This window comes from Apteryx rowi, unplaced genomic scaffold (assembly GCF_003343035.1).
Source record: "Apteryx rowi isolate R43461 unplaced genomic scaffold, aptRow1 scaffold_1310, whole genome shotgun sequence".
NCBI lineage: Eukaryota > Metazoa > Chordata > Aves > Apterygiformes > Apterygidae > Apteryx > Apteryx rowi.
Window position 1 is genome coordinate 11,570 of NW_020447543.1, and position 19,190 is coordinate 30,759.

The window sequence follows — 19,190 nt, forward strand, 5'->3', positions numbered from 1 at the left end:
AGAGGATGGATGTGTGGTCTAACAGTGTGAGGGCATCTGTGTCCTTGCTTTATTGCTTATTTCCTAGCTAATGTTATGCAAGTCTTAGCCTATCACCTCCCCGTGCAATGGACAGGATAATATTCCCCCACTTTACAGGTGTGTTTTATAGATATACACATTAAAGAGCCTGAGGTGTCCAAAAACCCTACTAATGGGGACCATAAAAGTATAAAGGATATGAACCTTTGTTCAGACAAGCGATCAAGAAACTGCAGCTCAGCACTCCTCCTTTGAGAGGCAATAACTAGGTAACTTGACTTAGCTCAGCTTGCAATGAAAGAGGATCACCTTGCATTTGTGGGCTTACAGCACCACAGTCATGTTTAAGCACCAGGGTAGGGGCTGTAGATGTAACTCTAATAAAAGCAGCAGCTTTAGTGCACTGAAATGCATTTGTTTTTTTCAGATTTCTTTCTTAAACCCTACTGTTACCGAACTGCAATTTGTTACTCCAACAATGCTTTCTGCTCTCATTGCTGCAAGTCTTTGTCACACACAATTCTGACCTAGACGTAGCTTTATGCTAATGTAAGTAGCTTTTCTGATGAGTAAAAATCATTACTGGAGTCACACTTTAAATCTGGAATGTCAAACTTCCAATTTATTTATAGAACAAAGAAATGAAAGGACCAGGCCCCTGCATAGTGTGCATGAAAGGATATACCTGAACACAGGAGAACTATTTAATAATGCCTTTCTATGTGCGTGCATGGCCTCCCTCAGTCTCTCCTCCTTCATGCAGCTCAGCTTTGTGCTTCAAAGGCATCTGGGTTGCTTTAAAAATTTCACATATAGCATTAATGTGGGGGCATTTAGGTATATCCCATTTCAGCTTTTTAATTAAAAGTTAAACTACAAAGCAGCTTGGGCCTGCTGCGTGCTGAAACACAGCTAGGTTAGAAATAAAACTTCTGCCTTTCATAGTGAGGCACTTCAGAGGGACAGTTGAAAGGAACCCACCAAGTTCCTCTCACCAGGCCAACAGCCAGGATTGCCACGCATTTCAGGAGAAAAAACTCCCCCCTTTTCCTTAAAACAACTCATTAAATCCCACATCAGCTGCACACCACCAAGTCACAGAGCAATCCGAGAGCTGCTGCCCATGAAACATTAATGGGGTGAAGGACCAGACCTGAGCATCACTGCAATTCACAAGAGCGTGTACATACAAACAGAACAAAGATAAGGGGGGGGGGGAGGAGACAGGATGTTTCTTTTATTCATATGACTTGAAAAAAGAATATAGAAACACAGTTGTGTTTCTCTGACCACAGCTAATAGCAGATGCTTAAGAAAATAAGAAATAGGCTGGTGGAAGGGAAACTCTCCTCCTTTATAGCCTCTCAGTCTCTATTGAGCAGTGTGTTGCAACTATCTAGTGCTGGGTTTCTGGATCCTAAATCTAAAACAAAACAAAAACCCCCCAAACCCACAAAAAACTCACACCCCAAGTTTGTTTGTACCTTCTCATGCTTAGAGTTGCTGAAAGAACAAAGACACAGTGAAAAATAAAAATATTCATCAACTTCTGTAATTGCAGAGAGTACTTCAAGTTCAGCATTGCATGAGCATTCAAATGTTTGTTCGTTATTGTAAGAATACTTTCAGCAGTAGGCATGATGGAGATAAATCCATCTTGTGGGAAGTCACAGGAAGTTAAATTAAGTCAATGCAGCCATCTGCAATGATATTATTCTATTTTTGTGCACCTTCAGAAAGACTGCATGATTTCAGTTACAGTCTACCAAACCACAAATACTAGTGTTCTAAAAAACCTTAGTGCTAAAATCAAAAATGCTCAATCTTTTGCTTGCTTTCTGAGGCATTTAAGTACAAAAATCTTTCATCAGCTCAGTAACTGTTACATGCACTGACTGGCATTTTAAAAATATAAATTTTTAACAATTATGAAGGACTGAAAACCCTTTATTCTTACCATGGCATTCGGTAGTAGTGTTTGTTTGGCTAATCCTTCTCTCAGTTTCTCTCTGTACAGCCACATCAATTAAAAAGAGGGAAAAGCATGAGTGAAACATTTCTTTTGTGTCCTAGATGAATTTGTTGGAAAGATTTTGCAAATCTGGTAGCTTTAGAGTCCTCCAGCAAATTTGTAATGGGGGGGGGGAGAGACATATTTCAAACCTCAAGGACAATGGTGTAATATAGCTTCTAGGTTATTAAATCTTACATAAAACCTTTGGTAGATGCAAGGAAGATTTGAGAGTTCAAGATGTTTCATTACATACACAGTTAACTGATGATCAAATTAAATTTTGTGAAGAAATCTCCCTCTGGTGGTTAAAGACGAAATGCAAACTTTTTCCATCTGTCTCTATTACTCAGCCAGCCATATTATAATAGACTGCTCAAATTTTACTGAATAAATATTCTCTATAAAGGTCAGATAAGGTGAGGGAAGCCTGGTGCTACTGTGGCCATCACGTTCATCTTATTATAAAAATCCAGCCCGACATATACTGGAATCATTCAATTCTGGAATGGAATACAACACCTTTTAAAACAAACATATGGTATATGATAGGCAGACATGGTTTTATACCAGACTACAGACTGAGTTTAAGTAAGACCATGCACAATTTACTGTTACTCAAATTACACTTGCCAGAATTTAGGGTTTAAATACAATACAAATGATAGCAGTTTCCAGCAATGTAGTTTTGCTGTRTGTAGTTGACAGCCTTCGACAAAAGGCTTCCACCCAACTGAACCAACAACTCCCACTCATAACTGCATTTTTTTTCTTTCTTTTGATTAAAAAATAAAATAAAATAAAACATACCTAACTGAATTGATTTGGACTCTGTGGGTAATAGGTTCAAGTTAGTATCATCATAAAGCTGTTAGAGAACTTGAGACATGAAAATATACTTGCTATGGTCAATTCTTACTTCTAAACTAAGGGGCATGGAAAACAAATAAGCTTAACAATACTATTACACAGTCTTTTAAAGTATTTTTTTTTTTAATTAAAAAAATCCTGTCAAACAAGGTGAATATTTACAAAACATCCTTTCAATTTTATCAAAACCTGCTGAACACAGTACACAGATAAAACAAAGAATGAGAGTAAAATACTATACAAATCTAAAATATAAAATTGCGATTGACTTAATAAAAATTATACCATTTCCCAAATAGGAAAGATAAAACATCGGCCAGCACAGCTTTACTGAATACACATATTTTCAGCAGAGACAGCCTCTGGGTAATAATTTAACAGCCTGGTAATTCATGCTAGATGAAACCCATTGCTCATTTGTTGAACGTAAACTGCACATAAGAAATTTACAGAAATTTTCCAAGGATCATTCTCAGTCTTTGGGGAGATACAATTTAACCCAGTAGCATTGATGCAAGCTTCCTGTTCAGAAACTTTTCTGTGTAAGGGCTTAATTTACATTACCAAAAGACAAGAAGAATTTAAATTCTTCTGTGGGACAAAAAATACAAAACTTTTCATAAGGCAAAAGCCAAATTTAAAAAGGGCAGTATCAGGCTACATAGGCTGAGTATCATTTCATATTATACACAAAAATAAAGGGAAAAAATATCAAGATGACTTGAATCAGGATAGGGAGCAGGATACTGTAAACTCTCTAGAAATCCATCTATTTGTCTGCTTGCAGAGAATCTTTACTCAGTGCTTTCAAAGAAAGGCAACATATACCTCATCTAGTGTCCGATATAAATAGATAGGAAGACTGGCATGCATATGATTAGACAGCTTCATTATGCAAAACAAAACAGAACACATTAGTCTGYACATAGTTCTCTTTCCTGTTATACAAAACATGAAATTTTAGGTCAGATGATGTTTCACCTTAATCAGTTCAAAAAAAAAAAAAAAAAGTCTTCACATCAAGGCCAGCCTAAAACTTCATTTTACTGTGTTACTGGCAAAGCAACATTAACAGGCACTTGGTTAGGCTGTGGCGCTGGTGACCCATTATTGATAGGTTGCTGGGAAACAGCAGCTGATTCCATTTTGCTGATGTGTGTTATGAAACGCAAACGAAGTTTCAAAGCTGGTCTTAAGTTACAAATGATTTTCTCTACCTGTAAAATAAAAATAATAAAGAGCAGAAATGCATTTGATAAACAGGAATACTTTGACATATTTTACAACAAAAGGGAACATCACATGGCAACAATACAAAAGGAAAAAGATACAGTAAAGAGTGGTATTTATATGTTATTTACCATGTTAACTTCTGGACCTTTTCTGATAACTCATCCAGAAAACCCTCCTTGGTCTAATAGCTGTATACCAGAGCAAATTGCAAAATGATTCACACAATTTACACTTGAAGAAAAAAATGCCTATTGTTATAAAATAAATCTAAATCAGGTGAATGATTTTTCACTGAATATGGAAGAATTCCCACTTTTGTCACAAGTCAGGTTATATTAACTGAACCAGAAACTAAGTAAAAACTCAAAAAGTATGGATTGAAATGAAGAAAACTTATGAAACATCCACAAGTTTATATAGCTTCCTTTCTAGTTGTTGTTTTAATAGTAGTACTGAAAAGCACCCTCAAGCTATACCTTAAATTTCAGACCACAGAAATTTATCTTGTAATCTGAGATAAACAGTCTATTTATCTAAAACTTAACTGTGTAAAACTGTACAAACTTCCCAAATTGTATGTATAGAGACTAGTCAACTGTTAAGGGTTTTGTTGTACTGCTACATATGAAGATAATTCACAAAAACATTGAATTGCTATATTGCTCTTAAAAAAAAAGATAACTAAGTATCAATGTCTACTGTTTACTTACTTGGTCTTTCACACTGTCACCTGTAAACATGTACTTCATATGATACAAGAAATCACATATAGGATCCATGTAGTTCAGGTGTGAGCTATACCGATCAGCATTCAGGAGCATTTCATAAAATGCCACTCCAATCTGTTTCCACAGACACAAAAACCACCCCAAACAAAAACAGATTTTAAAATGTTTTAGACAGGAAATACAGTTAAACAGTCTAATAAATATATGTATTGCTTTTTAAGTATCTGAGATTCATAGCTACTTACTTTCTTGCAAGGACAAATGGGTAAGTCTAACTCATCCCATTACGATTAACCAAATGATTCTATTTTCCTAAGTTAAGTTTGAACCAGTGTAATGAGACTTTGGTACATATATATCTGCATAACCAGTGCTTAAACATCACTGATTGCAATATGCTTTGAGTAAGTGCCTATGCAGTTTGCAAAACTAGACCTTAATAAATAACTATGAAAAACTTAACATAAGATTTGAGTCTTCTAGAAAGACGACATTATGGATTACTGTATTTAGCTTGTATTTAGACTTAAACAAGGTCTCAGCAGACTTAGAGAGTCCATTTTAATGGTTCAAGCATTCTCCACAAAGAGTTTATGATTAGACAAAATGTTTGAGTATACCTATTAAGGAAGCATTGTGCACAAACATATGTCAGTCTACAGCCATTTAAAAATGCCAGTAAGAAATTTAAACTTTGTGATGGTTATTTAAGATCATTTAAGTCACATGGCAGTTGCCGCCTACTCTAGGGCAGTAACTCAGCATGATTTCCTTAGACTGAAATCAACTCCTTGTAAAGGAAAAATAGTGGTAAGAGAATGTTAAGGAACATGGAGAGAAGACAGCTTTTTAACTTTTGTATTTAAGTTCAATAACAAAACACAGACATAGAAAAAACAACCATTTCCTTCCCGACTGAGGAAGGAAGAAACAACCCAGTGAAAGCAATATTTACTAGCTATTTATAGTACTCTACAGGAATCTATAAAAAGATACTGCTCCATGCCTAAGCAGTGTTTTCTTTTGCTCTCTACTGCTTTTAAGTACTACTGTATGAAAAAAAATGAGTTTTTTTTTTTTTTACACTTAAAACTACAATGAAAATATCATGATTCCCAGAGGATGGCATATTTACTTCTTGTTTTGTATTTCCAAAGCAATATACTTAAAAGAATCAGAACAAGGCAGTAGCAAAACTGAAGGAGAGATGGAAACAAGTATAGAGTAACACTGCCATATGATATTTAACTACTTGATATAGCTTCTTACAGTATCCTGAGTTCATGATATATCCATACATTCGGAAACAATAGTTACACAATTCCTTTCCCAGTGTGTATGCATCCCCACATTTTGTGACCTCTTCACAAAACGATGTATGCAAACTAAACGTTTTAGAAAGAACTGGGGGGGGGGGGGKAAAAAAATGTTGCAGCACAGCTCCTAATGGGGACCTAAGAAGATTCAGGGTGAAATCCCCAGCACAGATACTGGCAATTGGAGATGAAAAAGTAATTAGTAGTGGTGGTAGACCTACAGGTTATGTTGGTCAGACAATAGAGGGAGATGAGATACTTAATTGCCATGTAGGCTTTGCAGATACTTACTGACAGCAGAGAAATCCAAAGACTTGGGATTCCCAAGTTTAATTCTCCTTTCTAGAAAGGACTCTCCTGCCTGCAGGCCACATCTGTTTCATTTCTCCTCCCCTACCCTTATTCACATCCATATGATTGGAGCAGCCTGTGCTCCACTATCCTTGCAAACTCCAGCTTTTGCAAGTCTTCCTTCCCCTGGCTAGAAACTTGAAAAACAGGCAACTGGTCTGATGCATATTTTGCATGCTGTTTGAGAGCCAGATAATATGTGTATTTGGCCCAGACAGCTTGGCTGTGGGTATTTTTGGTTTGTTTGTTTTTCTGAAGTACTAAGTGTTTTATCCTGACCTAAGCTGACAAGATTTCAATTAAGTAGCTGGGTCTCAAAACAGCAATTGAGATCCTTGAAAATATCATTATGCATATACAGAATTCACTGCCGAATCTCTATCAGAAATCTCAAATTGCGCTTTGTTTTAAAATTGCAAGGCAAAAAAAAAAAAAAAAAAAAAAAAAAAGACTGTAAAAATTAGGCCAAGAGCTACACCTTACCTCTATCATGCATCGTGTCCTCTCCTGCTGGAACCGTTGTAGAAAAGGACCAACAAGGTGGTAAACATAGAGTAACTGGAACTCTGTTTTCACTATGGGTATCAGTACTTCCGTGAGGAACCTGCAGTTTTTCAAGACACTTATTACTTAAACAGGACCTCCCCTGTCCCAAACTCTACCCAAAACATCTCATTCTCTCTCACAGATTTGGGCATTCATTTTAGAAAATACAGTGCAGTTCAGAAAACAATAGTTATTTCAGCAAAGCTCTGAAAGGTTTCCAGGCATTTTCACCAGACTAGAAAAAAACACCTTGTCCCAAGGAGACACAAAGTCTCACTCAAGCTCAGCAGACCACCACACACAGTCAGAAAGGTGTTCTCTCAAGTTTTAACACTGGTGTTAAACCAAGGGTCACTATTATTTGACAGGAACGCATCTTTAGAAGAGAGCTGTATAGATAACGGTAGTTTTGGAGGAGAAGACAGAGCTGGAAAAGAACTTGTGATCTATCTCGTAGTTTCTGGTGCTCCCCTGTATCTATCTGCTGGTATAAGTATTATGGGTACAGCTTAGTTACCTATAATACACATGGAATTTTAAAAACTTTACTTAAATTACCAAATATCTACACCTACTTGGGAATGAGAGAAAGTTGTCCAATGCTAGAATGATGCCAGACAGCATGCGCCAAAGCCAAAGTGTAGCTACAGCTCATCTCAGAATAAGATTGGTGACATGCTGTGAAGTCAAATAGCTGGAATGGGTAACCAACCCACTCTGTCTCTGATGTCAAGCTGGGACTGTTGATAACACTCACAATGCGATCATGGAGAACAATCCAGTATGGCTCCTGGGAAAAACAAAAGGTCTAAATTATTTCTGAAAAGAAGAGTATCTTAGACAGTGCTTTCTCATCTCTTCTCCATTATTGTATTTACAAAATATTCTCAACTACATGGTATTTTATAACCCTGCCTGACAAACATCATTCTTAAGTTAAGAAGGATAATACATGACACCTCCATATTAGCAGAAAAGGGTGTGGCATTATCAAGACATACATAATGAATTTCACTAACGAAGGAATGTAAAGAGCTCCAAAAGAATCGAGCAAGGGGGAAACACCATAGTAGAAGATAGAATTTTCTGAGTATAGGCACAAAAAACAGACAAAAAACTCAACAAGGAAACAGAAAACAAAAAAAGTTGCAAAAGTCAGGGAATAACATAGATGAAGGTGCAAGGAGAAGAAACAGGCAGGACATATAAAGCAGCATATCAAAAATAACAAGAACGAAATCCATGTCAGCTCTCTTCCAAGGAAATGAGTCATTTTACTGAGGGAGAGAAGTCACAGGGAAAGGATAAGAGAACTGTTGCATATATAAGCAACCAGTAAACAAGATCAAAGTTATTAGACAGTCCTGATGTTGAATGCAATCAGCTATCGAGTCAGTATATTCAGAAGATCAAAACTAATACAAAAACATGAACTCTAATACTGCACACATTTGCTTTTGCAGTCTTAGTCACATCTCATTTACATGGTTTAAGAGATACAGGATGTGCAAGTGCTAATGCAAAATGAGCTTTGCATCAGAAACCATATGGATGTTTCATTCCATTGCTTGTTCTCCTCTGATACTATACACAAAGCATTTAACCATGTTTTCAAAAGGAATGATCTACTTGTTTTCACACTAGCCTCAAAACATAATAGAAAAATAAAAACCATGACTATATTTTCAATGCTGGAAGAGTAGAAAAAGATGTTTTTCAAACATACAAATGGCCTTCAGAATGGCTTACTGAGGAATGTACAGATTCGGCTGTCACACTGCAAACTGCAGAAATGCTTACAAAATACCCTAGAAAGATAATAAACCTTCTATGAAAGAAGAGTGTGGTTTTTTATTTTTATTTATTTTTTATTAAAGACACAGACTCACTGGTAAGGCTGTGATAATTAGTCCAATAGCGTTCATCCAAGCTGTGATATTCTCTCTTGGCACCAGGGGCTGACTACAGACAGAAAAAGGAAATGCAAACCCTGAAGTTCACAAATGCAATCTGTGCTTTTGGTATACTTAAAGATAAGGCATACTTGTACAGAGAATATTCCCTGATAAGTTGAGAGAGCTATACAGAGACACACAGTTATCCAAGAGCAGCAACAGACAGTATGAATGCTGTTTTGACGTTGCTGGCAAAACTTTGTTCAGAAAGGATTTTGGTTTTGTAACGTGTTCTTCAAAGGTTGCTTTCATACTGTTCTTCCTACTGAATAGCCTTGAGTGTTAAGTGTTACTTATCCCTTTATTTACCCCTCCCCTCCATGTGTCCCAAACAAAACAAATAACAATAAAGTACTAAGGTGAATAAGGCTGTAAAGGAATCATTTCAGTCTGTCACTGTTTATCAGAGACATCTGAATCAATGCAGAAATGCTGGGTCCTCCTCTCCACTGCAGCTCTTTTCCACAGTGGCTGAGCTAGAAGTCAAGAAACAGAACTATGGGGTCAAGTCTAACACATCGCCACAGAACGCTAGCCTAGGAACACTGGTCTGTTTCAAAGTGTCTCTAATTTTACATTAGCATCAGGAGGATTCAGAGCACGGCCAAATCCTTCCTCGCTCTTTCTGTGCATTCAAAGATCCTGTGATATAAGCTCATGAAGTCTCCCTACTCTGGATGAAAGGACAATAGCTCTCTCCCAGCTTTTGTGCCACTGAACCCACTGAAGAAGTCATCACCCAGTGTGAGATGTTCCCTCCATTGCTTCAACAGGATCATGCTAAATCAACTGTTCCAGAAGCACACACAATGCTTTCCCCCCCAACATGGGAATCCAACACACTATTTTTCTGCTTGATCTCTATAGCCCTGTTGTTCTCCAAAAATACTTTTATATAAAATTTTAAGTATTTATACTTGCAGTTTTATAAAAAAAATAAAGAAAACGATGATAACAGACTACCTTAGCTGTAATTGACGTATTGGATCTTGCAGAAAACAGTTTCAGAGAGACAACATACCTCTTCAGCACAACATTCAGTAGTGCATTGCCTACGTCCTTCCCTGGAACAGCCAGAGCCATGAGTTCAACACAGGTAACATGCAGAGCATGGGCAGCTGGGTTAGGAAATTCATTGAATCTCCAGTCACAATTTGGGAATGGACCAGGTGATTTGCCTGCCATAGGTGACAATGATTAAGGAAAAGAATCTTCCCCATTAATGACTAGTAAAAACAGCAAACTGTTTTAAAATATATGTACACACCATACATATAAAATTAAACTGAAGTGAAAGATAAGCTATTGATAATGAACAACAACCACAGTTCATGAAACTAAGACATACGGAAAAAAGTATGAACATAAGGCAATGAATGGCACTCAGGTACCAAGAAGCACTGAAGGACTGCATAAACACATAGCTATGGATATACTTCACATACTGGCTCATGCAAGGGATAAATTTTCCTGATTAAGTGGAACAAACCACCACCAAACATCCCATTCATCATATGCTTCCAAATCAAGACAACAAAAATAACGAAAATTTTCTGCTCTGCATAATCTGAAAGCATTAATTTGCTTCAGTATAAAGTTGCCCAGCAGAATTCTAGGGTGACACTTCATACAACATGAAACTTCATACAACTGCTTAGTCTTTGAAAATTTTCTGCTTTCCAGAACAAGATTAGTTCATGTCAGCTACATCTAGGAAAGAACTCCTAACACACCTGATGTTTACATAAAAGTAGAATATTTATTTAACTAGTGCTTTCTTCAGGGCGATCTAATATCCTTCTTCCAAGTTGCACATAAAAGAAAGGCAAGTTACAGAAGAAGCAGCGAAGGAAGAGACACGATGGCCAGAAAACTGGCCAACTTCAGTAAGGCTGACCTGAAGAGAAGATGATGTCCAGGGAGATTCCACTAGTTCTGTTCTCTAGAACACAACTGTATGGGTTCATCAGTTATTTCAAAAGTAATTTAAAGTAGTTGTATACATAATTGTAAAAAATAATAATAAAAAGCAGTAATTTAAGTAAATTTAGGTTTGTGTTAAATATGTAATTTCTAGTTTTTCCTCCTAAAGAACAGATTCTCACCAGTTAATAATAGCAAGTATACTGCTCTTGACTGCATACAACYTGTTATACACAGTCTTGAATGTGGCACTACTTACAATATTTTATTCTTAATAATATTGATGATGACATTAGAAAAAAATAATCTCATTTTCTAGCTTGTTTTTTTAAGCACTCATGCTTTTATGTGGAAATTAAAATTCAATCTGGAATGCAAAAACATCAGCATTTGTATTTAAAAGTGATGCATTAAACTGAAATATTTATACAGCTGTACTGTACTTATTTGTTATCACTATATCTTTCAAGAAGTTACAACTAGGAGAGCACAGTCTCCCTGTAGAATAATAATAATACAAAACAAAAAAAAAATACAGATTTTCAGCTTCCAAACAATTTCTCAAATTACAAGGAACTACTCTGTACTGGCAAAAGTCACCATCACTATCTAATACTTTATCATCATCTCAAATCAGTTCTGTCTGTTTACCTAGTTCACTGCTTTGACTTTTTTCACACCTCTAGCAACAAACCCATATGGTGCAAATATACTGAAGCAAACTAAATATGAATTTAGTCTGACATATGTGACTAAATAAAAACTCCAAGCTTTATTTCATATCAGAACAGATGAAAATTGAACTTTATATTTTGATGAAATGAAGCTGCAAGATGTTGACACACCTTATTTAATACAAATTTTAAGAAGGATATTGTCTACTAGTCTTCCAATGAGTTTGCAATAGTAAGTGTCATCAGGAATCCATGGATTTTCTTCTCGGGCATTCATAGCGCATTTCAGATAAGTATCACTTAGACACCAGCCCAGTGGGCGATTATCTTTCAGAGAGCCAATAATGGCATGAACAAGCTTTCTCTTGAGGTTTGTGCGCTCTCTGAGGTGCCTCTCATAATAGTGAAGAGTGTTGTACAGGTAAGTCACTGGACGGTCTGTCAAGAAAAACAATGCAAAACAAACAAAAAAASCCCACAGAAATATCTTCTAGCATCACTTATATTTATGGTGGCAAACATAAAATTCAATCAAGAGCTCCACATGACTAAGTTGCGTATATAAGATTTTATAAGAACACTAATTGGTTCCATTTGCACTGTTTTAAAACAAACAAACAAAAAATCATCAATTTTCCTTTGTCCTGTACATATACTTTAATGTGTGTGGGAAGGGCTAGAAGTGACCAAAGAAAATCAATATTGCTAGCTGTTTATGTATTTATGATAATACTAACATATTCATAAACAAACACTCTAAATCATCTCTTCATTTAAGAGGTATTAAATAGGAAGAATACAGGTATAAGACAATGGTAAAGAAAGAATATTGCTCTGTTATGCTCAGACATTTAGCAATGTCAGCTATAGCAGGTGCAATTATAAAAGTGCTAAGAAAAACAAAACAAAAACAAAACAAAATCCCCCCAAACCACAAACACATTAAATTGTTTGAATCTTATGGTAAAAAGTGATAGATGGAGAAACTGTTTTTAGCTGTTTCAGTCTGGGTATCAGGACTGTTAGGACAGAGAAGGCCCATGTACTACTACTGGAATGGAGTGAAAGGGAAAGGTGTAAAGGAGAAATGAATGAGCAGAAGTTACCTGAATAAAAGCAAGTTTACTGTTAGGCTGAAGTTCACTAAACAGGGATTGTGTCTCCATGCACAGACATGGATAGGGGTCACAAAATAGGAAAGGATTACACACCACTGTGATAGCAGAAGAAGGTTCTGCTCAGCAGTCAGCTAGCTAACACAGCCTGGTATTCAATGCCTACAGCATTTTCTTAATAACACACTGTAATTAAGATAATAGAATAATCACAACAGGAATAAAGAGTTTACATCCATAGATAACTCACCATGGAATTTGTATAAACCTCCCAGATGATCCAGTAAAGTTTCTAATGATTTGGACACTGGAAGCAGTTCCAGAAATCTATGGATTACAATGTCAAACACTGGCAGAAAGCGCAGGCATACATTTCCAAAATAAATTGGTAGGTACTGGGGCTGGATCTGAACTGGGGGGTTGACTTGCTCTGCCAAGCCTTCAAAATACAGCTTTTCAGGATATTTCTGGGGGGAAAACAACAACAAAATTAAAAGCTCTTTCTTTAAAACCATTATGTTAAACATTCAGTACCTACATTGCTTTAAAAAGACACAATGATAACCACCACTGTCTTATAAGAGTGCAACAACAGATTTTCAATATAAAACTTACTGAAGAAAATTAATCTTTGAGTGAATTATTTAGTGATTATGAGTAGTATACATAACTTCTTTGGGAAAAAGGAAAGATATGAAGTTTCAGCACCACTCAAAGAGGGCATAAGGGATCATTAAGCATCCTAAGAAAAACCTGACAGCAGCAGCCAGTGCTTATGTGTATCTTTCCAAGTATTTTAAGAGAGAACCTAGGGGAAATTCAGGACTTCTGAGATATTCTGCATCACACACTGAATCAGAACACTAGAAATAATGTGCATGCAAGCCCTCCCTAGGGAACAATTAGAGTGCACTCAAATACCAGACGAGTACAGCTGAAGGCTGAGCTTGTGGTATTCTACCTGTGACTGGAATTTCTATAAGCCAGCTTGGGTCTGGTAACTGGGCAGCTATGTTACAGCACTGCCCAGGCTAATGCTTCCCAGCTATGCTTACAAGTTTAGGCACTGCTAAAACAGTGTACTGTTAAGGCTGAAAGATAATACAGACTGATTTCTGGATCAAAACTACAATCTGTTTAGCTGCATAAGAGTTTGCTCATATGTGCTTTGACTCTGTGTCGATGTACTGCCTTTGGTAGAATATTCCAGCTGCTATATCCTTTTCTAGCCAGCAGAACCCACTATGTTTGGAGCAGCACTAAAATCTTAGCAATCCCATTCCCTAAGATGTTGAGGGTCTGTTCTTGCCAGACAGGAGATAGTATAAGCTTTAATATTTAAGAGAAAACGCAACAACAGTTAAACCTAGTCATAAAAAGGAAATCCATCTTCCCTGATACGCAAAAAATATGTTCTAAGTGAATTTTAGTAAACCTAAGATATTAAAGTGACTGGATTTAGATGAGCAAGAATCTCTAACCAACCTTCAGCTGCTTCTGCCTTTGAATATCACTGTATTATTATTTTAATGTTATTCCATAAACATAAGTGATTTTATACTAGCCCAAACAAATTGCTAGTAAATAACTCCCAAAAGTTTGCAGAGCAGTCCTATAATTTTCAAAACAAAAGATCCTTTGGCTAATCTGAACTCCACAGAAGTATTATTAAAAAATAATAATAATAAAAAAAATATATATATAAGCTTTGTTACCTTGTGATAACTCATATGCTTAGTATGCCAGTCATTCTGCAGCCAGTGCTCTGGAGAATTCTCCTTCACAAAATCACTCACTCTGTTTCTGAAATCATTAGGCTTGAGTAAAAGTAATTGAATTATAAAGTAACAGACTTGAGCTTCATTTCCTTCATGACTACGCATAGCCTTTAAACAAAAAGGATCAGAAAATATGGAATTACAGCTAGTGCTGCTGTCTGCTATAGAACCACTAAAATACTGGCCAGGCAACTTGGCTGCACATTAGACATATCTGCACACAAATTCACATTGAACATATTGTCTCTCAACTGTATTTTGGCTGTGAAGACACAGAACAGAAGCAGGCTCCATCACCTGCTGTAAAAAGCACCCATCCCATTTTCTATTCCACAGGCAGAAAGTCTCACAAAATTCCAAGTGATAGCATGTTGTTCAAGAATTCCAGTTCTCTTCTGCTTGCAGATCTCTTTGTAGGAACATCCAATTAAGATAAGGAAACTAAGCTTGCTTCAAAGTTCTGGCCACTCCCAGAATCATATGCATTCAGTCAATTTTTAATGTGTTTGGACTTCAGTTTGAAAAAATCAAACTAAAATTGAAACGATCAGCTTTATGTTAGGAAGAGATTTTTAAAATATAAGTAAAGGATAATTACTGAAGAAACATTTAATTCTCTGGATAACTTCATTATTTTGCAGGGTAAACTGAAAAGACAGAGAAAGCAATCTGTCACTTGCTTTTCTGATGTAGCAGGCTGAACTTTAAGCAAAGAGAACATTCTCTAGTAGGTACACGACTTTCCATTTGTTTCCAAATAACAGCATGCCATACCCCTTCTACCTTTTCAGATTGCAGAAAGGATTGCATAACCCTGAGGTCAAAAGACCCAGAGCACTAACGATAACACTTAATAATGCCAATTTAATGGCTGCCATTATATAGCCGAGCAAAGCATCCCCTGAAGATTCAAAGAACTGTAAGACTGAATTTTCTGTCCCTTACAGAAGTAATCCATTATTTTACTTGATTATTGGATTAGCAAATAGTCACCATTTAAAATGAATACATCTTTAAAAAGATGGTTCTTACAAAACTGACTCAGAAGACAACAACCAAGTACTGCCTAAAGAAACCTCTTGCATCTTATCTTTTAAGGCAATACTTACCAAACAGAGTATCAACCTATCCAGTGTTACAATGTTGTATTTCCACACCATATCATTGAGTATCTCAATACATTTGTTGAGCTGCTGGCCTCCTGCTGAGGTAGAGAATTCATACACCAAGAAATCTGCAAACGTCCTGACGTGTGCCACCAAAGCTCGGGCCCCAATTCTTTCCAGCACTCTAGTAGAGAGAAAGGAGGAGAATAAAAAGTCTCCGTTTCAAGCATGCTCACACAAACAGAAAAAACAATGAACAATTGTTACTATCCTTAATACATTTTTAACTGGTCTATTTTACAAGATTGAATAGGTTTTATACAAAAATGTTCTTAAAACAAAGAAATAAAATTCCCTTGCTTGGAAATTTTGAAGTCTAGATATCAATTAAACGAAACCCTTCAAGTTCCCAAATACACGTCTGTAGTGTTCTGCTCAGAATCCATGCATTACCTAAGTAGAACCGTATTTTTAAATTATAGACCTCTTAGGAGAGTCTTCTGCAACTTACTGTTAATCTATTGCAGTGTGTGTTTTAATATAAACATAGCATTAAAAAAATTGGTATTTCCTCACTGCACAGAAGACTAACACATGCTTTTCACAAATATTGTTTCAACAGACCTTATGAAGTCTGAAAAAGGAATAATCTGTTTTTCACGACTGTGGAGCTGAAGTTGTTACTACTGAGAACAAGTACAGATAATCCTAATACTATTGCTTCTATAATAATTTTCAGACTAATCTAGCACAGTAAGTCTTTTTAATATTTGGTCTTTTTAAACATATAAAAGCTAAGTAAATAAATGCTTTATATTTTTTGTTTACTATTTACAATTGTATGAAATACTGATTCATTATGAGTAAACTGCTTAACTCAAACAGCTGATATCCTTGTCTGTAATTCTCTTACCAGGAGGAATATTGCTGACTTCTACATGATAAAACACCTGCAGCCAGGAGGTGCTATCACTCTTAAATACTGGCCTATTATTATCATATGCTAATATCTAGCTCCACTCCTTTTTTCCATGCCCTGAATTCCCATAAAAAAAAAAAGTACAAATCATACAAATCCAAGGTACAAGGCTTATGTTGAAACTGAGGATTATTTGCTGTAATACCCTTGAAATAGCACATCTTTTAAGCTCACCTGTAGCCAATTTGATTAATGTGATCAGTCTCTAATAACATCTTCCATAGGAGACAAAGGAAAAGTGGGGGTGAACCTTGCATAGAGAAGTGTGTGATTATATCATTCTCATTGGTCATAGACTTCCACTTTCGATATTCCTCTTCCACATTCTTCTTCAGGTTAAAACGGCTTTCCTGAGGTACATTATTCTGTTTGAAGAATACCTGAAATAAAGTAGGCTTTGTTGTGACCGATAGCTCTACAATTAGATAGGCAAGCTTTACCTTGACCTAGTAAGGGCACCTTATGATTTTTTACTTCCACATTCAATAAAAAAAAAAAAAGTACTAGATAGGGTTGTTGCTTCACTGTGACACCACAGTCACTGTCTTGTCAATAAGTTATGTGACAAGTTGCCATGACGGAGAAGGGTTTTGCTATAAATTTTTTTCTTTCAAATCCAATTTATCTTCCACTGGCAGTATCAACTGGCCAAACTTAATCCTAGGATATTCCAGGGGAAGCATAAATCAGTGTTAGAATCATATTGCTTTCTTTAGTGAACTGAGATTAAAGCAGTCCAGACAGAAGAAGAGTCCTACCAACTAGCAAAAGGCACAGGGATCCTGTTAAGAGTGTAAATTCTCCATATTTCTAATTAGAAAATTGGCAGTTTGAAACTATTACCTGCAAAGGAGCTGGAAAACAGCTTAGTGTATGTGAGGCCCAGTTATGGGGAGTAAAACTCATGATAGTCTGCAATATGTCCTTGCACCAAGTTCCCTGAATTGAATCAGAGCCTGTGAAAAAATCTAAACCAACATTCAACATTAATGAAGCACAATGGATTGATGATATTAGTTTTTCACATCAAAAGCCATTTCTTAATGGTATTCCTTTTGTAGTCACATGGACCAAGGCTTTGCTAGTTCAACAGGATTACCTTTTTGACCAGCTTCCCCCACCCCCTTCCTTTGAATCTGATTTGCTCTGTAGAACAAGTTAGATAATATCTTATTTACCATGTTAGCAATAATGAAATTATTTTTAGGTTTTGAGCTAGAAATAAAATCATGCTTGATTTAAGGTTCTATATTTAATTTCCTGTAATGACAATAAGACAAGCTTTTAAAATTAAGTCTGATCAGTTCATCAGCAAAAAACCTGAGGAAGTTAATCATCATGAAATTGCCAGATGCCATTTTTACAGACTTGCTTTAAAAAGATTAATCAGCAATACCTTTCCCAAATAAGTTATAAAAAACAAAAAAAAAAAATACCCCCCAAAACACCACACACACACAAGTCCCCTTCTTTCCCCCCCCACCAAAAACCCTGATGTTGATGTAACATCGAAGGTTGAACAAAGGTTAAGTAAAAAAGGAAAAAAAAAAAAAAAACACCTAACATGAACCTCTTCCATTTCAAATTTTTTCCACTTTGTGATGTCAGATTGTTCTAATTCTTCAGCAAGTCTCCAAATTAGAACCAAATTTTCAGTGTAAATGAAGGAAACAGAAAATATCCCTCTGAATGCTAACATAAACTTGACCTCTATCACTGCAAATTGTTAAACATTAAAATACACAGGAAATGATTCCCTTATTCCCTTCCCCAATAGAACAAACCCAAAACTTAGACTACGTTTTCTTAAAGATAAGCTATAAAGGAGATGGCTTCTGCATTAACAACATACTTGCATTGAACATTCCATGTTATTATGGCATCTATCAGTAAATAGGTGCAAGCATTTATATTTAAGTAATGAAACTGGAAATAGAAGATAGGGAGAAAAAGCTAGTTACATGGCATTTGTGTACCAGATCAATTTTTAAACAATTTCTGACTTCAGTACTACTTCAATAACTTCTTTGCCTAAAAATGTTGCCAGCATTTTGAAATCAAACTAAATTAGACTTCAAAACCAGAAATTTATGTGAAATGTTCTATTATAGTGTCATTTCCAGGATACTCTGTTGAACTATATTTTAGAGAAATGGCTTGACTTCACCTTTCACTTACCTGTCACATGGGTAGCTCTAGCTAGAGTTAAGATCAGAGCCCTGTTGAGTTCTTCTGACTCTGCTGAAAGAACTGTTTTAGGATCACTGAGGAATCGTGTAAACTGTGGTTGGACCTCTGAGCTGCCCAAAGCTGTAATTAGCCGTAGAGCAGTACTCTCAACACTAAAAGAAGGAAATAGTCCAGTTAGCAAAGAATACTTATGCTACTGCTTCTAAGATTCCAAAATACTTACTCTTCCTCTTTTTTTTTTGCTTCAACTAATATAGAAGCACTTGTTTTGGAAGTGTTGTTCTTAACCTTTCAGAAAAATTTGGATTTTCCATCATTTAATAAACATGTTTTCAACCACTTAAATACTTGATTTTCAGATAAAGCTCCCAAAAGTTGCTTTAGTGATTTCTGG

General features: G+C 36.1%; 1 protein-coding gene across 4 annotated transcripts in view; it reads right to left on the reverse strand.

The window, feature by feature from the left end:
* Positions 1 to 2,177: 2,177 nt before the first annotated feature.
* Positions 2,178 to 19,190, reverse strand: part of MED23 (mediator complex subunit 23) — a 37,910-nt gene continuing 20,897 nt past the window's right edge. For 2 of the 4 annotated variants that reach the window (XM_026056464.1, XM_026056465.1), the window contains 13 exons: positions 18,785 to 18,948; positions 17,450 to 17,574; positions 16,781 to 16,986; positions 15,631 to 15,811; positions 14,459 to 14,629; positions 12,994 to 13,210; positions 11,830 to 12,066; positions 10,053 to 10,218; positions 8,966 to 9,038; positions 7,652 to 7,866; positions 7,014 to 7,134; positions 4,846 to 4,977; positions 2,179 to 4,119 (listed from right to left, as the gene is read on the reverse strand). In XM_026056464.1, the coding sequence (XP_025912249.1) occupies positions 3,946 to 4,119; positions 4,846 to 4,977; positions 7,014 to 7,134; positions 7,652 to 7,866; positions 8,966 to 9,038; positions 10,053 to 10,218; positions 11,830 to 12,066; positions 12,994 to 13,210; positions 14,459 to 14,629; positions 15,631 to 15,811; positions 16,781 to 16,986; positions 17,450 to 17,574; positions 18,785 to 18,948 (2,182 nt within the window). In that variant the 3' untranslated portion in view covers positions 2,179 to 3,945. Of the gene's footprint in view, positions 4,120 to 4,845; positions 4,978 to 7,013; positions 7,135 to 7,651; positions 7,867 to 8,965; positions 9,039 to 10,052; positions 10,219 to 11,829; positions 12,067 to 12,993; positions 13,211 to 14,458; positions 14,630 to 15,630; positions 15,812 to 16,780; positions 16,987 to 17,449; positions 17,575 to 18,784; positions 18,949 to 19,190 lie in introns of all 4 variants that reach the window. The other 2 variants (XM_026056463.1, XM_026056466.1) reach the window with 2 other exon arrangements.